Source organism: Nomascus leucogenys, chromosome 5, assembly GCF_006542625.1.
Source record: "Nomascus leucogenys isolate Asia chromosome 5, Asia_NLE_v1, whole genome shotgun sequence".
Lineage (NCBI taxonomy): Eukaryota > Metazoa > Chordata > Mammalia > Primates > Hylobatidae > Nomascus > Nomascus leucogenys.
Window position 1 is genome coordinate 24,120,091 of NC_044385.1, and position 13,675 is coordinate 24,133,765.

Sequence of the window (13,675 nt, forward strand, 5' to 3'; positions counted from 1 at the left end):
GAGGAGATAGTAAGGCCCAGAGGCAGGAGGACACGAGAGAGTGACAAAAAGAAAACCTCCTCTCTCCGGAGCATGGGCAGCCGGGGTGGCAGCATCGTCTTCCAGAGGAGTCCCTGAAAGGAGGCTGGTTCTTCCATATTATCCTCCATACGGGACTCTGCTGCCCATCGTGGGTCCTGAGGACCCCGAGTGCAGGAGGGAGCGTGGGTGGCCTCATCCCGAGAGTGGCATGGCTCTGACATGTTGGCACTTCTTTCCTTTACACAGGGGCCCTCCCCGGAGTTCCAGCAGTGACCCTGACTTTGTGGTGGTAGACGGCGTGCCCGTCATGCTCCCGTCCTATGACGAGGCTGTGAGTGGCGGCTTGAGTGCCTTAGGCCCCGGGTACATGGCCTCTGTGGGCCAGGGCTGCCCCTTACCCGTGGACGACCAGAGCCCCCCAGCATACCCCGGCTCAGGGGACACGGACACAGGCCCAGGGGAGTCAGAAACCTGTGACAGCATCTCAGGCTCTTCTGAGCTGCTCCAAAGTCTGTATTCACCTCCCAGATGCCAAGAGAGCACCCATCCTGCTTCGGACAACCCTGACACAATTGCCAGCACGGCGGAGGAGGTGGCATCCACCAGCCCAGGCATCGACATTGCAGACGGTAAGTGCTTGCCCCAGGGCCCAAGCCACACCTGCAAACACCTCTGCACCAGCATCTTCAAGCCAGCTCCTTGCTACGCACGCTTCACCCCCCAGCACAGAGTCAAATCAATCTGTTTACCTCTCACTCAGCTTAAATTGCTTCATGCTCTCTCTCCATGTAGAGGCCTTGGGCAAGGCCAATTATTGTAAGGAATGATCATCATCTTGCAAGTAATGAGCCCATTAATGGAAATTTCAAGAAGCACCAAAAGGCACTGAGCCATCCAGAGTAGAAAGGCAACAGTGGCCGGTGCTTCATTTTTTATAGGGTCCGTATGATCCGGAATATTTTTCTTCTTTATTCCTTAATTAGATGGGACTTCTGGAAGTGGGGCTTAGGGACAGGATGGCACATACATGCCAGGAAGAAGGATCCAGAGGCATGCATTAGGGCCCAGCGGTGTGTTCTAGCCCCAGAGTTCTGTGTACATAGAAGTTATTTTTACCAGATGTGAAGTAAAAATGCATGTGTACCTGTCACAAGGAAGGGTAGATTCATGGTAAAATAAGGAAAATGTGTCAGATTGATTAGGTCTCTGTTTCCTACAGAAGGGGAATCCCAGTGCCGCTTTGCAAATGAGAGCACTAATTTGGCTTATATTGAGGGTAAATGGCAGTAATGACATGGAAACAGAGGTCTCCTGGGCCACCACAGTGTTCCTTTTCTGCAAACCACGCTGCCTTTCTGTACTTGAATTTGCAGCTCTCTGGCTTGTATGACCATTAGGGCCTATGGTTAAAATCTAAAATTTTTTTATGAACTGGAAATAAGATCATAATTGTTTCCTGGCAAAAAACAATTGTTACAGAAAGATGCTGTATAGGAGGTTGATTTATTTGGTTATTAACTGGTATGTGGAACTTAACATTTTCTTCTCCTCACTGATTTGAGAAACTGTAGATATTTTAATGAGGCATATAATTCCAGATCGTCATGGTGTTTTCTGGTTATGTTAAGCTAATAACCGTCTCTTCTTTTACAGAAATTCCTCTAATGGAAGAAGATCCCTAATATGGGGCAAGATCCAGATGACTCTCCTGCTCCTTTGGGGAAAGGACCTTGTATCTTGGAGTGAGGTCACAGAAGGATAGAGCTTGGGGGCAAAATGTCTAACTTGTCTACATGGGGACCGCAGTTCACATTGTGCATCTCAGGCTCCACAGTGAGGCTGACAAACTGCAATGGCAGGGCTTTTAAATGAGATTTGAGGATTCGCCAAGATCCATGGGGAACCAGGGGCAGCGGGGAAGCCCTCGTGCGGTCTTGGATGGAGGTGTTAAATGTGTATCGTGCTGTGGAATGTGGGACAATTCCACGCACATCCCACTGAATCATCACGCATCCCATTGACTGGCAAGTACTCCCCACACCCTCTGAAAGCATGTCACATCATGTAAATTTGCTTCTAACATCTGCTTCAAACTGTCTCTGGACTCCAAATTTGGATGGGTCAGCCTCTGCAGAAAGTCTGTGTTGAGATGCTGGAAGAACAGCAGAACCTCCTGCACCCTCAGCGAGGGGCCAGCTCCCAAAGGAAAGGTCCTTGTGTGATGTTTGGAGAATCTTCCTTCATCCAGACAACTCTACTCGAAGCAAGACGAAAGCAGGATGTGGCAGTTCCAGTGAGAAAGGAAAGGAAAGATGGGCAGACTCTGCTTTCTGGAAATTTCTTCACAAAGTAGAGCTCATGAACTCTGTGCTGTCTTCTGGTAACATATCATCAGTGTTTGTATTCATGGTGTGGCACATGGATCCTTGGCATTGACTAAATCTGGTGGTTTTTACACATGGTCAGAATGTGTTCAAATACATCTCACGATGGAGACAGTAACCAAGGTAATGTTTAGTTTCAGCATTTTAAAAAGATTCCACTTAACATTTATCTCAGAATCATGAGCCTCTCTCTAGTTGACAATTGTCATTGTTCCCCCCAGCCCCAAATTGAACCATACATTTATTTTCCAAAACAGAAATTGTTTCTGTAAACATATCCCACCTTCAAAAGAAGTGTGAGGTTGGATTTTTCCCCCTTTTATTTGTCCTAAGATTCCAGGAGGCTGGCCTCCCCGCCCAGATAGCTCAGCCACCTCACCTGCTTATCATTCCTGCATTCCTACTTTGAGGGTCTCGTCGTGCCCACTGGGTGTTGTTCCTAAGAAACTGATTGATTAAAAAATTTCCCAAAGTGTCCTGAGGTGTCTCTTCAAATACATGTTGATCTGTGGAGTTGATTCCTTTCCTTCTCTTGGTTTTAGACAAATGTAAACAAAACTCTGATCCTTAAAATTGCTATGCTGATAGAGCGGTGAGGGCTGGCAGCTTGATCAAGTCCTGTTTCTTCTTGACACAGACTGATTAAAAATTAAAAGAAAATGACAGTTTGAAGCGTGACTTTAATAGTGCAGTAGAGTCGGGTGGGCAGGGGCGGGGTGGTGACAGTGATCATGGATGATGGGATTCAATGTAAGATTAAGAACAAGAGATGGAAGGAGATAACACACAGACAGTGTTCACCTTCTAAATGGAGGTTGTCTCAGAGACCACTGGGCAAGTGCCTCATTTTCTACCAGGCAGTTCAGAAGAGGCATGAGGGGCTATCTCTGATATTCTCCCCTACAAAGTAGACAGCAGCAACATCAAGCTGCCTGACCGTCAGACCAAGTACAGGGTTGCCTCTCCAGCCTGCAGCACTTGGGAAGACAGGTAGCACAGTGTCTTAGTCCACTTGTGTTGCTATAAAGAATATCTGAGGCTGGGTAATTCATAAAGAAAAAAGGTGTATCTGGCTCACAGCTCTGCAGGCTGTACAGGAAGCATGGCACCAGCATCTGCTTCTGATGAGGGCTTTGGGGTGTTTCCACTCATGGCAGAAAGGGAAAAGAGAGCTGGCATGTACAGAGATCACATGGCAGGAGGAGGCAAGAGAAAGGGGAGGGGGCCAGGCTTTTTTTAACAGCCAGCTCTTGTGGGAACTAATAGAGCAAGAATTCACTCATTACTGAAGGCTGGCACCAAGCCATTCATGAGGGATCCTTCCCATGACCCAAACACCTCCCATTAGGCCTCACCTTCAACACTGGGGATCAAATTTCAACATGAGATTTGGAGGGATCAAACAAGCCAAACTATAGCATTCTACCCCCTAGGCTTCCAAATCTCATGTGATTTTCTCAATGCAAAATACAGTCATCTGTCCCCCAAGTCTTGACTTGTTCCAGCATCAACTCAGAAGTCCATAATCTCATCTGAGACTCAGGGGAACTTCCTTATAGCTGTGAGCCTGTAAAATCAAAATCAAGTTATTTACTTCCAAGATACAATAGTGGAACCGACATTGGGTAAACATCGCCATTCCAAAAGGGAGAAATCAGCCAAAACAAAGGGGTAAGAGGACTCACAGAAGTTCAAAACCCAGCAAGGCAGACACTAAATCTTAAAGGTCCAAAATAATCTTCCTTGACTCCATGTCCAGCATCCTAGGTGAGGGGTTAGCTTTCAAGGCTTCAGGTGGCACTTCCCCATGGCTTTGCTGGGCACAGTCCATGTGGTCATTCTTGCAGATTGGAGTCTAGTGCCTGCAGCTTTTCCAGGCTGAGGTTGCATGCTGCTGGTGGCTCTATAATTCTGAGGTACCCATGGCAGCCTCATTCCACAGCTCCACTAGGCACTGCTCTAGCAGAGTCTCCCTGCAGGGGTTCTGCCCCGAGGGAGGTTTCTTCCTGGGCACCCAGGCTTTCCAACACCCTCTGAAAGCTAGGAGGAAGGTGCCAAGCCTCCACCCCTCTTGCATTCTGTGCAGCTACAGATTTAGCACCACATGGAGGCTGCCAAGGCTTACTGCTTCTGTCTCTGTAGTAGAACCAAGCAGTACCAGGGACCCTTTGAGCCCTGGCTAGAGCCAGAGTGCAGAAATGCAGGGAGCAGCAACCCAAGGTGGTGGTGAAGGGCAGCAACATCAGGGCCCTGTCCCTTGAAACCATTCAGTCCCCCTAAGCCCCTGGGCCTGTGACGGGAGGGGCAGCCTTGAAGATTTCTGAATGCATTTGGGGCCTTTTTCCAATTGTTTTGACTGTTAGCACCCAGCTCCCTTTCTCCTTGCTAATCTCTCTAGCCTTGGGTTCTTTTCCTGAAAATGCTCTTTCCTTTTCTACCACAGCCAGGCTGCAAACTTGCTAAGTTTTAATGCTCTGCTTCTCATTTAACTACAAATTTCAACTTTAGATCATTCCTTTGCTCTCATACCTGAGCATAAGCTGTTAAAAGCAGCCATGTCACTTCTTGAATGCTTTGCTGCTTAGAAATTTCTTCTGCCAGATACCCTAGGTTGTCACTCTTTTATTTTTCTTTTTTTTTCCCCCTAGACAGAGTCTTGCTCTATTGCCCAGGCTCACTGTGTGATCTTGGCCCACTGTAACCTCCACCTCCTGGATTCATGCAATTCTCAGTGATTCTCAGCCTCCCAAGTAGCTGGGACCACGGGTGCGCATGCCACCATGCCTGGCTAATTTTTGTATTTTTAGTAGAGATGAGGTTTCACCACGTGGACCAGGCTGGTCTGGAACTCCTGACCTTATGATCTGCCTGCCTCAGCCTCCCAAAGTGCTGGGATTGCAGATGTGAGCCACCATGCCCAGCCAGGTCGTCACTCGTAAATTCAGCCTTCCACAAAGCCCTAGGGCATGGACACAAGGCATCCAAGTTATTTGCCAATTTATGACAATGCTGGCCTTTGCTCCAGTTCCCAATAAGTTCCTCATTTCCATCTGAAACCTTGTCAATATGGCCTTTACTGTCTATATCTCTAACAGCATTTTGGTCCCAACTACTTAACCAATCCTTAAGAAATTTCAAACTTTCTCTTATCTTTTTCTCTTCTTCTGAGCCCTCTAAATTCTTCCAGCCTTCACCCATTACTAGGTGAAGTTCCAAAGCTGCTTCTACATTTTCAGGTATCTTTATAGCAATGCCCTACTCCTCGGCACAAATTTTCTATCTTTGTCCGTTTGTGTTACTTATAAAGAAATATCTGAGGCTGGGTAATTTATAAAGAAAAGAGGTTTATTTGGCTCAAGGTTCTGTAGGCCATATAGGAAGCATGGCACTGGCATCTGCATCTGGTGAGGGCCTCAGGCTGCTCCCACTCATGGCAGAAGGCGAAGGGGAGCCTGCATATGCAGAGATTACATGGCGAGAGGAGGCAAGAGAGAGGGAGGGAGGTGCCGGGTTATTTTTAACAACCAGCTCTTGGCCAGGCACAGTGGCTCATGCCTGTAATCCCAACACTTTGGAAGGCTGAGACCAGCAGATCACCTGAGGTCAGGAGTTTGAGACCAGCCTGACCAACATGGAGAAACCCCATCTCTACTAAAAATACAAAATTAGTAGGGCGTGGTGATGCATGCCTGTAATCCCAGCTACTCGGGAGGCTGAGGCAGGAAAATCACTTGAACCCGGGAGGTGGAGGTTGCGGTGAGCTGAGATTGTGCCATTGCACTCCAGCCTGGGCAACAAGAGCAAAACTCCTAAAATAAAAATTTAAAAAAAAAAAAAACAAAAAAAACCCAGCTCTCATGGGAACTAACAGAGCAAAAACTCACTCATTGCAAGACTGGCAGCAGGCCATTTATGAGGGATCCACCCTGTGACCCAAACACCTCCCATTAGGCCCCATTTCCAACACTGGGGATCACATTTCAACATGAGACTCAGAGGGGACCAACATCCAAACTACAGCACACAGTTACCACGTACATCAAGGTATTAGTGTCAGCATTGCCCTAAGAACAGAGGCTGATAGGAAGGCAGGGCCTGCTTACTTGCAGCATCAAACAGTGTCTAATCAAGTCACTGGGCCCCTCCCCTAGATCCATCTACTTTGGGGCCACATCAGAGTCTCACCCACAAATATTGTTAACAGTGATTGTTTTCTCCCCATTACAGTGCACTTACATGGCAGGAAAAAATCCTCGCGATATTCCAAGCATGTCATGATCCCAATTTCCTTTTATTTTAAAAATCCCCAGAGTCCTCCTGGATACGACTGAACAGAGCCAGCCACTCTCACAGTGCTTGGAAATGAGGAGATTTGGAACAGGTGGGGCTGTATTGTGTCTTGTGCCTTATCAGTGTGCTGTGAGAGAACCATGCTCAGCACGGTGCTCTCTACTTTGGGAGAGTGCAAGAAGGCTGCCCCTCAGCAGTGCATTCAAGGGGGTGCAGTGGTGAAGCCAAGCGTGTGCCATCAAGTCAGCCTGAGAGGTTCAGTTAAGTGTTGGATCCAAGGAACTGCAGAGCAGCAGTTTTCTGGCTGACTTGCTCCCCGTGATAAGCACAGCAGAAGTCACAGACGCCTTCACACTCCACTTCCATGTAGCTTTTTTTAATTGCAAGGTTGTGATTTGCCCGTGTGGAACATTTAGAGCCTTTCCCACCTAATTACACCCTGCCCAGCAGCTGGCACACAAACAAAGCTGCCTCTCCTGTCCCTGCAGAAGTGTTGGTCGCTGGTCACACAGCAGGCCTAGGACTGTCAAATGCAAAGGCTGGTGGGCTGCAGCCCTGCCAGCTCCAGATGCCTCTCCCACTTCTTTGTTGTCTCTCTCTATGCCCAGCAGGCAGACCCCATCCCCCTCCCCTAATATGGTCCTAATCTCTAGGAATTCCTGCAGAGGCAGTGCAAAATCATGAGAGAGCGTGGGCTTTAGAACTGGTTCATTACCTGGCTTCAAAACTTACCTCTGCCACCAGCTGGCTGTGTATCTCAATGTCTTCGTGTAGAAATTAGAGAAGGTTTACCTCTGCTTTCCTCACTGGGCTGTGGCAAAGATGACATCTAATGTAAGTCAAGCACCCAGTGCAAAGTGGGCATTTGATAAATGACAGCCGCTGCCCCCTGTGAGAAGGCGGGAGGGTTTATGTGGGTGATGAATTCCGTGTGCATACCAGTCACCTATAACCTGCCTTGCTTCCTTCCCCCTCGAATGTGTTTGCAGGTGAAGCTTATTTGGGTCTGCCCAAAGCAGACAGACTGACATGTGCTACCCGCATTCCTCTGGGATCCTCTTCCCGGAGCCCATCTCTGGCTTCTACGTGCTGAGTTTGCCATGCAAAGGGAAATTTTCACTCCGTGGCCCAAGGGGCATTTGACCTCCTTCCAAGCACAGCCCTTCTCTGCATGCTACAGAAAGTTTTGCTCAGGGAGGGGAGGAAAACCTCAGAAATCCCCTCAAGTACTCTGAAGGACTCAGATTATTTCCACAGGCAACCCTGTAGATTAACACTAACCTGCTTCCCTAATTTTATCATCTAGTTTGGATTAAAAGCATAAAAGTTAATGCCTATACATTTCCAAGGCAATAAAGGGGAAAGACCACAGTAAAGATGACTGGTCTATCATGCACAGCAGAGCCCCGGAGAGCAGCAGTCACTTGTCAGGGAGGGCAAACACTGAACGTGGTGGTGTTGAAAGCATAAAACTTAATGCAGAGTGTGTGTGCGTCAACCAGCCGTGTTCAACTGCTGTAGCAGGTATTGTACCATCTCCACACATGGATAAAAACAAGTCATGCCTTGTTTTAAATGGCCAAGGAAGTAGTCCAGCTACCTGAATAGGAGCCATGAACCTGCCTTACTTAGAGCCTCATCCCATCCATGTGTTCAGAGCCACTGCAGTTGCCCCTAGTTCCCTGGCCCACTGGTTCTCCAGGGCCATGGGGAAAAGGAAACTAAACACCAGCAGATGCATGGAGAGGTGGGCGAAGGGGATGAGAGGGAGCCTGAGGGAACTGAGACTAATACTTTCTGCTTGTAGCCTATAAGAAATATTTGTAGACCCTGTTTCAGTCAATAAATATTTATGAAGCACCACCTCTGCGCCAGGCTCTGTTGGTGCTCTCTGGCCCAGTGGGAAATTAGGGCTGGTAGGCAGACAGCTACAATCGAGGGACTACGGGACATTTGACATAGGCCTGGACTCTTGGGGAAGGCTGTCCTGGAAATGGCAGCCCCACTGGTAGCAGGCAGAGTGGGAGATGAACTGAGGGTGGAAGAGCACACATCCAGTCCCGGAGACAAAGGACAGCTGGGTGGGTGGGAAACATAAGGGTCTTCAGTGCTTCCAGGGCCTCAGGGTTGGGGATGAAAAGGAGGCTGGGTGGGGGCGGGGAGGTGGGTAGAAGGGGAGAGAGATGGGACTGGAGAGATGAGAAGGACAGCCTGTCGAGGCCTGAGATACCATGGTAGGGGAGGTAAGCGGTTCCTCTCAGAATGAGAAGCCATGAAAAGGCTCAAGGCAGAGGAGTTACTTGGGTGAGATGGGAGAAGTGCTCAGGCTTGAGAGCTGTTTTGCAGGCCCATTCAATTTTGCAAAGCATGAGCCTAGGGGTCAGGGACAGCCCAGCCTAGCGTGGGACTGCCACTGGGTCTCTGGGGGATCCCTCCAGGCCCCATTTTCTCAGCTATAGAGTGAGAAGATGGAAGAGGTGGTCTCAAAGATCTCCTAGCTCTGGCAGAGTGGAAATTCTCTTTGCTTGCTTAAAAAATTTTTTTAATCCAGAGTCACGCATCACCCAGCTCCACTCCTGCCAGCTTTCTTAGCAGCGGCTGACTCCTTCTCCTCCACCCCTCAGCAACTGCCTGACACTCATCCCAGCTCCTTCCTCCAGCTCAGGAGCAGCCCCATCCCAATGCCCCCTTAGGATGGGGTCCACATTCTAGAAACTCTGAAGCCGCCCTCACCCTCTGATCAGGACAAGAGACACCAGTTACAGCCATTCTGGCCTCCTGTGGCTGTGCTCGGGACCCCAATCCATTTGGCCCTTGGCCAGAAGGAGCAGATGCTAAGGCTACCCCTCCTGGAGTCCACTTGAGTATAATGACTTGAAGCAGCTCTCTTCAATCTCTTAGATTGATTTAGCCCACACGTTTTTAATAATTGTGTAGCATTTCCCATTCTATGAAGCATGTTCACCTACTGCATACTTATTGAAGGGAAGTGGAAAGAAAGTGAGCAAGTTACATTTGATGTTGGCTGAGCCTGTTTCTATATCTGTCTACCCCAAGGAATGAGGAGGGCGCCCTTCTCTGTATAGTTCTGTGATTCTTGTGAGTGCGCAAGAGTGCATCAGCAGTATTTCCCGGGTATGTTCTAGGTGCAATCACAGAGATCTCTGTATTGTTTTCATAGATTTTACTTTTTGGAACAATTTTAGGTTTATGGAAAAATTGCTAAAAAAAAGTAGAGTTCCCATACACCTCATCTGTCTCTGTCTTTCTGTTTCTCTCTCTCTCTCTCTCTCTCACACACACACACACACACACCTTTTTTTATTTTAACATCTTGCATTAGTGTGGCACAACTGTTACAACTGATTAATCAATATGTGGTATATAATATTAACTGAAGTCAAGAGCCAAGCCTAATGTCAACTATTGACTTTAGTTAATATTATATACCACGTACTTTCCAGTATATGTTTACATTTCCTCCATGTCTTCTTGATCTCTTTACTCTAAAAGGAAAAGGTGAGTAGCCCAGTGTGCAGAACTTGAAACTCCACAGACTTCATAGGCTTCTTGGCTTGTGGGGCTGGAGAAGTTTATGAGAGGCCAGTGAGTCTATACCATGGTCTCTCCCCACGAGGTCATCGAGGCCTTGGGGAAAGACCATCCCACAGGTTCCCTCAATACCATGTTCCAGGGGATGACAACTTCTTCCTTCTATCTTCTCATCCCCTGTGGCCTTTGGTTGAGATTTATCACACATTCATGCCCCCTGACCACAGGACCTTCTATCTTTTCTTCAGACTTTACAATCTTTACATTCATTTAAATCCCCTTACCAACACTTCCGGAAACCCCAGCATTGCCACTGTGCTCAAAGCTGAGGGTCCTAAATGGATGAAATGAATCTAGAGGGGAGGCAAACAGGCACATAGGAAATTATAAGTCTCGGGGAGGGCAGGGGCAGTGCCATGTACCGGGTGCCTTGTGAGTACACAGGAGAGGCCGCTAGCCCCACTTGGGAGGTAGAGAAAAATCTCCCAGAGAAAGGGACAGCTAAGCCCCTTGGCATACCGTGATTATCTTCTTTTTGTGCACATACAAGCCACTCTTTCCCCACCTTCCAATACAATCTTAGCGCTAAATGGGACTCTAAATCTCAGGCATCTGGTAGCTATGAAATCATTCTCCACTTCAGTTTCCTCAACTGTAAAATGTGGAAAATAATAAAACCTACTTGGTAGGGTTGTTGGGAGGTGATAAAGGAACTAATTTATGTAAAACGCTTAGAACCACACCTGGCACAGCGTACATACTTAAAGGTGTTAGCTATTATCATCATCATTAAATCCAGACAATTTTGTAATACTGGCTCCCCTCCCTGGTATCTCAGATATAGTGAAAATCTACTTGCTTGGTGCTGTTTGCTTTTCTCCACAAGTATGTCACGGTGACATTTTTCATTCTGATTGTTGAATCATCTCCAGTTCGCCACTGAGAATTCCTCTAAGCCCATATTGGCTAATCAGTTCCCTTGGAGCACAGGTCTTTAACCCACCAGAAAGCAGCCTGCCCTGGTATTGTCTAGCTCATGTTTCCAAATCTGTCCTCACGGATTTCATGAGAACTGGGAGCAGATGCTCTATGGAAAGCCATCTGCAGATTCCCCTCCACCCCCACCTCCCACCAAGCCATCAGGAGAGCAGAGCCATAAAGAAGAACGAAGTTGGTCTGGCATGATTTGTTCACTGATTCTTTTGTTGTTGTTATAAAAAAGAATATTTATTTAGAATAAAAATACCTAACAATCTCATACCAGTCAGAATGGTTATTATTAAATAGTCAAAAAATTACAATGATTCTTATCAACCACACATTCGGCATCTAAGGGCTGAGGAGACGTAGGTTTAGTAATTGATCCAGATGCTTGTTTAACATCGGCACGGAATTCACAAGGCAAGAAATTCACAAGGCAAGAAATTCACAAGTCCATAGGTCACTGGAGGTCCACAGAAGGCCCACCTTCTCCTCCATTTTGTCAAACACTGTCCCAGATGAGCCCCTTCAGTCTCTTAGGAGTGCTCTGACCTCTGTAGTTTCTCACGGGCCCCTAACCTTTGTTTAGCAATATCAGCTTTGGGTTTTCTAGGTATCTGGAATGGCATTTGGGCAGTGCTACCTACTGGTTTAATTCATGGGCACTGAAATTAGACACACCTGGGCGTAAATTTCACTTCTGTCATGTACAGAAGCAAAGTCAGGCAAGACAGTGGACATTTAAGCCTCAGAGCCTTGCCAGATGAGGACATTGACAGCATCTACCGCCTAGTTAGCTGTAAGAATTAAGTACCATGTTGACATAGACTGCTTAGAATGGCACCTGGCATGGTGCCAAAACTCAAAACCAGTAGCTGCTCTCACCATTCTGTTATTCCCCCTTCAGCACTCCAAAAGAATTTAAAAATGCCCCCTTCCTCTCAGTCTCCTGCAGCACTGCATCATCCTTTAGGGCAGCTTGTGGCCCCGCCATCCTCGTTCTTCTGGCTTTAAAAGAACCAAGAATCCCCTGAGGTTGGAGAAGGCATTTTCTACACTCCTGCCTATCAGGGGTTAGCCCCTGCTCTCTCTTTCAGGTCCGGGGCACCCATAGGCACCCATGAGTCACTGTTCTTCTCCATCCCATCGTCACCTCGCCAGGACTGGGCTCCCCTGGACTCCCAGTCAGAATCACCACAGTGCAGGCTGCCAACACTCCAGAGGGACTTCCTTGTGGACTCTCAGGCTAAGAGACCAGTCCCTCTTGACCCTGAACTTACTGAAATCTGGTGTCCTAACAAAAACAGGATAGAGTGCCACATTGAGCATGCAGGCGTTGAGGCATGATTGCAGTGAACTCCCAAGAATCCTCTAATATCACATTGCACATCTAGCACAGCAGTTCTCAACTGGACCATCTTGCCCACAGGGGCATGTGACAATGTCTGGAGGAGGCATTTTTGGTTGTCACAACTTGGGGGTGAGGTACTATTGCATCTTGTGGGTCAAGGTCAGGAATATACTGGGGGGTGGGGTACTATTGCATCTTGTGGGTCAAGGCCAGGAATGTCACACATCCCACAGTGCACGAGCTAGCCCCCACCCACCCCCATACCATCCCCCGCAAAGAATTATGCAGCCCTAACATCAACAGGGCCAAGGCTGAGAAACCCTGATTTAGGAGAGACATCCCACGAGGCTACAGAACTTAATGTCCTCCAGCTGGTAAATGAGACAGTCAGGATTTGGCTCAGTCACTCTTGCTGAGTCAGGGCATCAAGACTGTTCTGTATCTGGAGTCCTCTGGCAGTCTGGTGGGGCATATGGAGGCTTTCCCAGAAGAATATTTTTAAGTGCATAAAATAAGACCAATAAATTATATTAAACCACAGTTATCAAAACACTTTTGAAAACTAATACATAATTATACATATATTCTATGAGTAACAAATAATAAGGTCTGATGCAGGTCTAATTACTATAAATGCAAAGTCATGACAAATTGCATAAGCAATATTTTGAGATATTGGTAAACACTGTAATGTGAAATGAAAATATCTGTAGTTTCTTTTAATGACAAAGTTACAGGTCTGGCCAACACTGATTTATTGCCTACGTGATAGGTGAGGGAGGTGCTAAATTCAGTGAAAAGTTAGTGAAAATGACGCGGAAGTGTTTCTTGTCCAAGTTCATAGACCCCGTGAATTCCATCTGCTGACCTGGGTTAAAACTGTTTGCTCTAAAGGCTATAATCCTAAGGCTTATGTTGGCTTCCAAACAGACTCAATTTCTCTGCCGTGACAGGCGTGCATGTGTTCTGGGTCTTATGAGCTGTCATTGGCCCCAGAGTAGCCATTGTCATTTAGCCTGTGGTCAAGTGATACAAGAAAACCTGTATTCACAGCCCACTCCATCATCCACTACCCATTTGGCTTGCATTAGTTACT

At 47.4% G+C, this 13,675-nt stretch overlaps 1 protein-coding gene across 3 annotated transcripts in view; it reads left to right on the plus strand.

The window, feature by feature from the left end:
* SUSD4 (sushi domain containing 4) overlaps positions 1–3,070 on the plus strand; it is a 150,442-nt gene extending 147,372 nt beyond the window's left edge. For all 3 annotated transcript variants that reach the window (XM_030812824.1, XM_030812822.1, XM_003281771.3), the window contains exons 8-9: positions 268–650; positions 1,675–3,070. In XM_030812824.1, coding sequence (XP_030668684.1) covers positions 268–650; positions 1,675–1,703 — 412 coding nt within the window. In that variant the 3' untranslated portion in view covers positions 1,704–3,070. The remainder of the gene's footprint in view (positions 1–267; positions 651–1,674) is intronic.
* Positions 3,071–13,675: the final 10,605 nt, after the last annotated feature.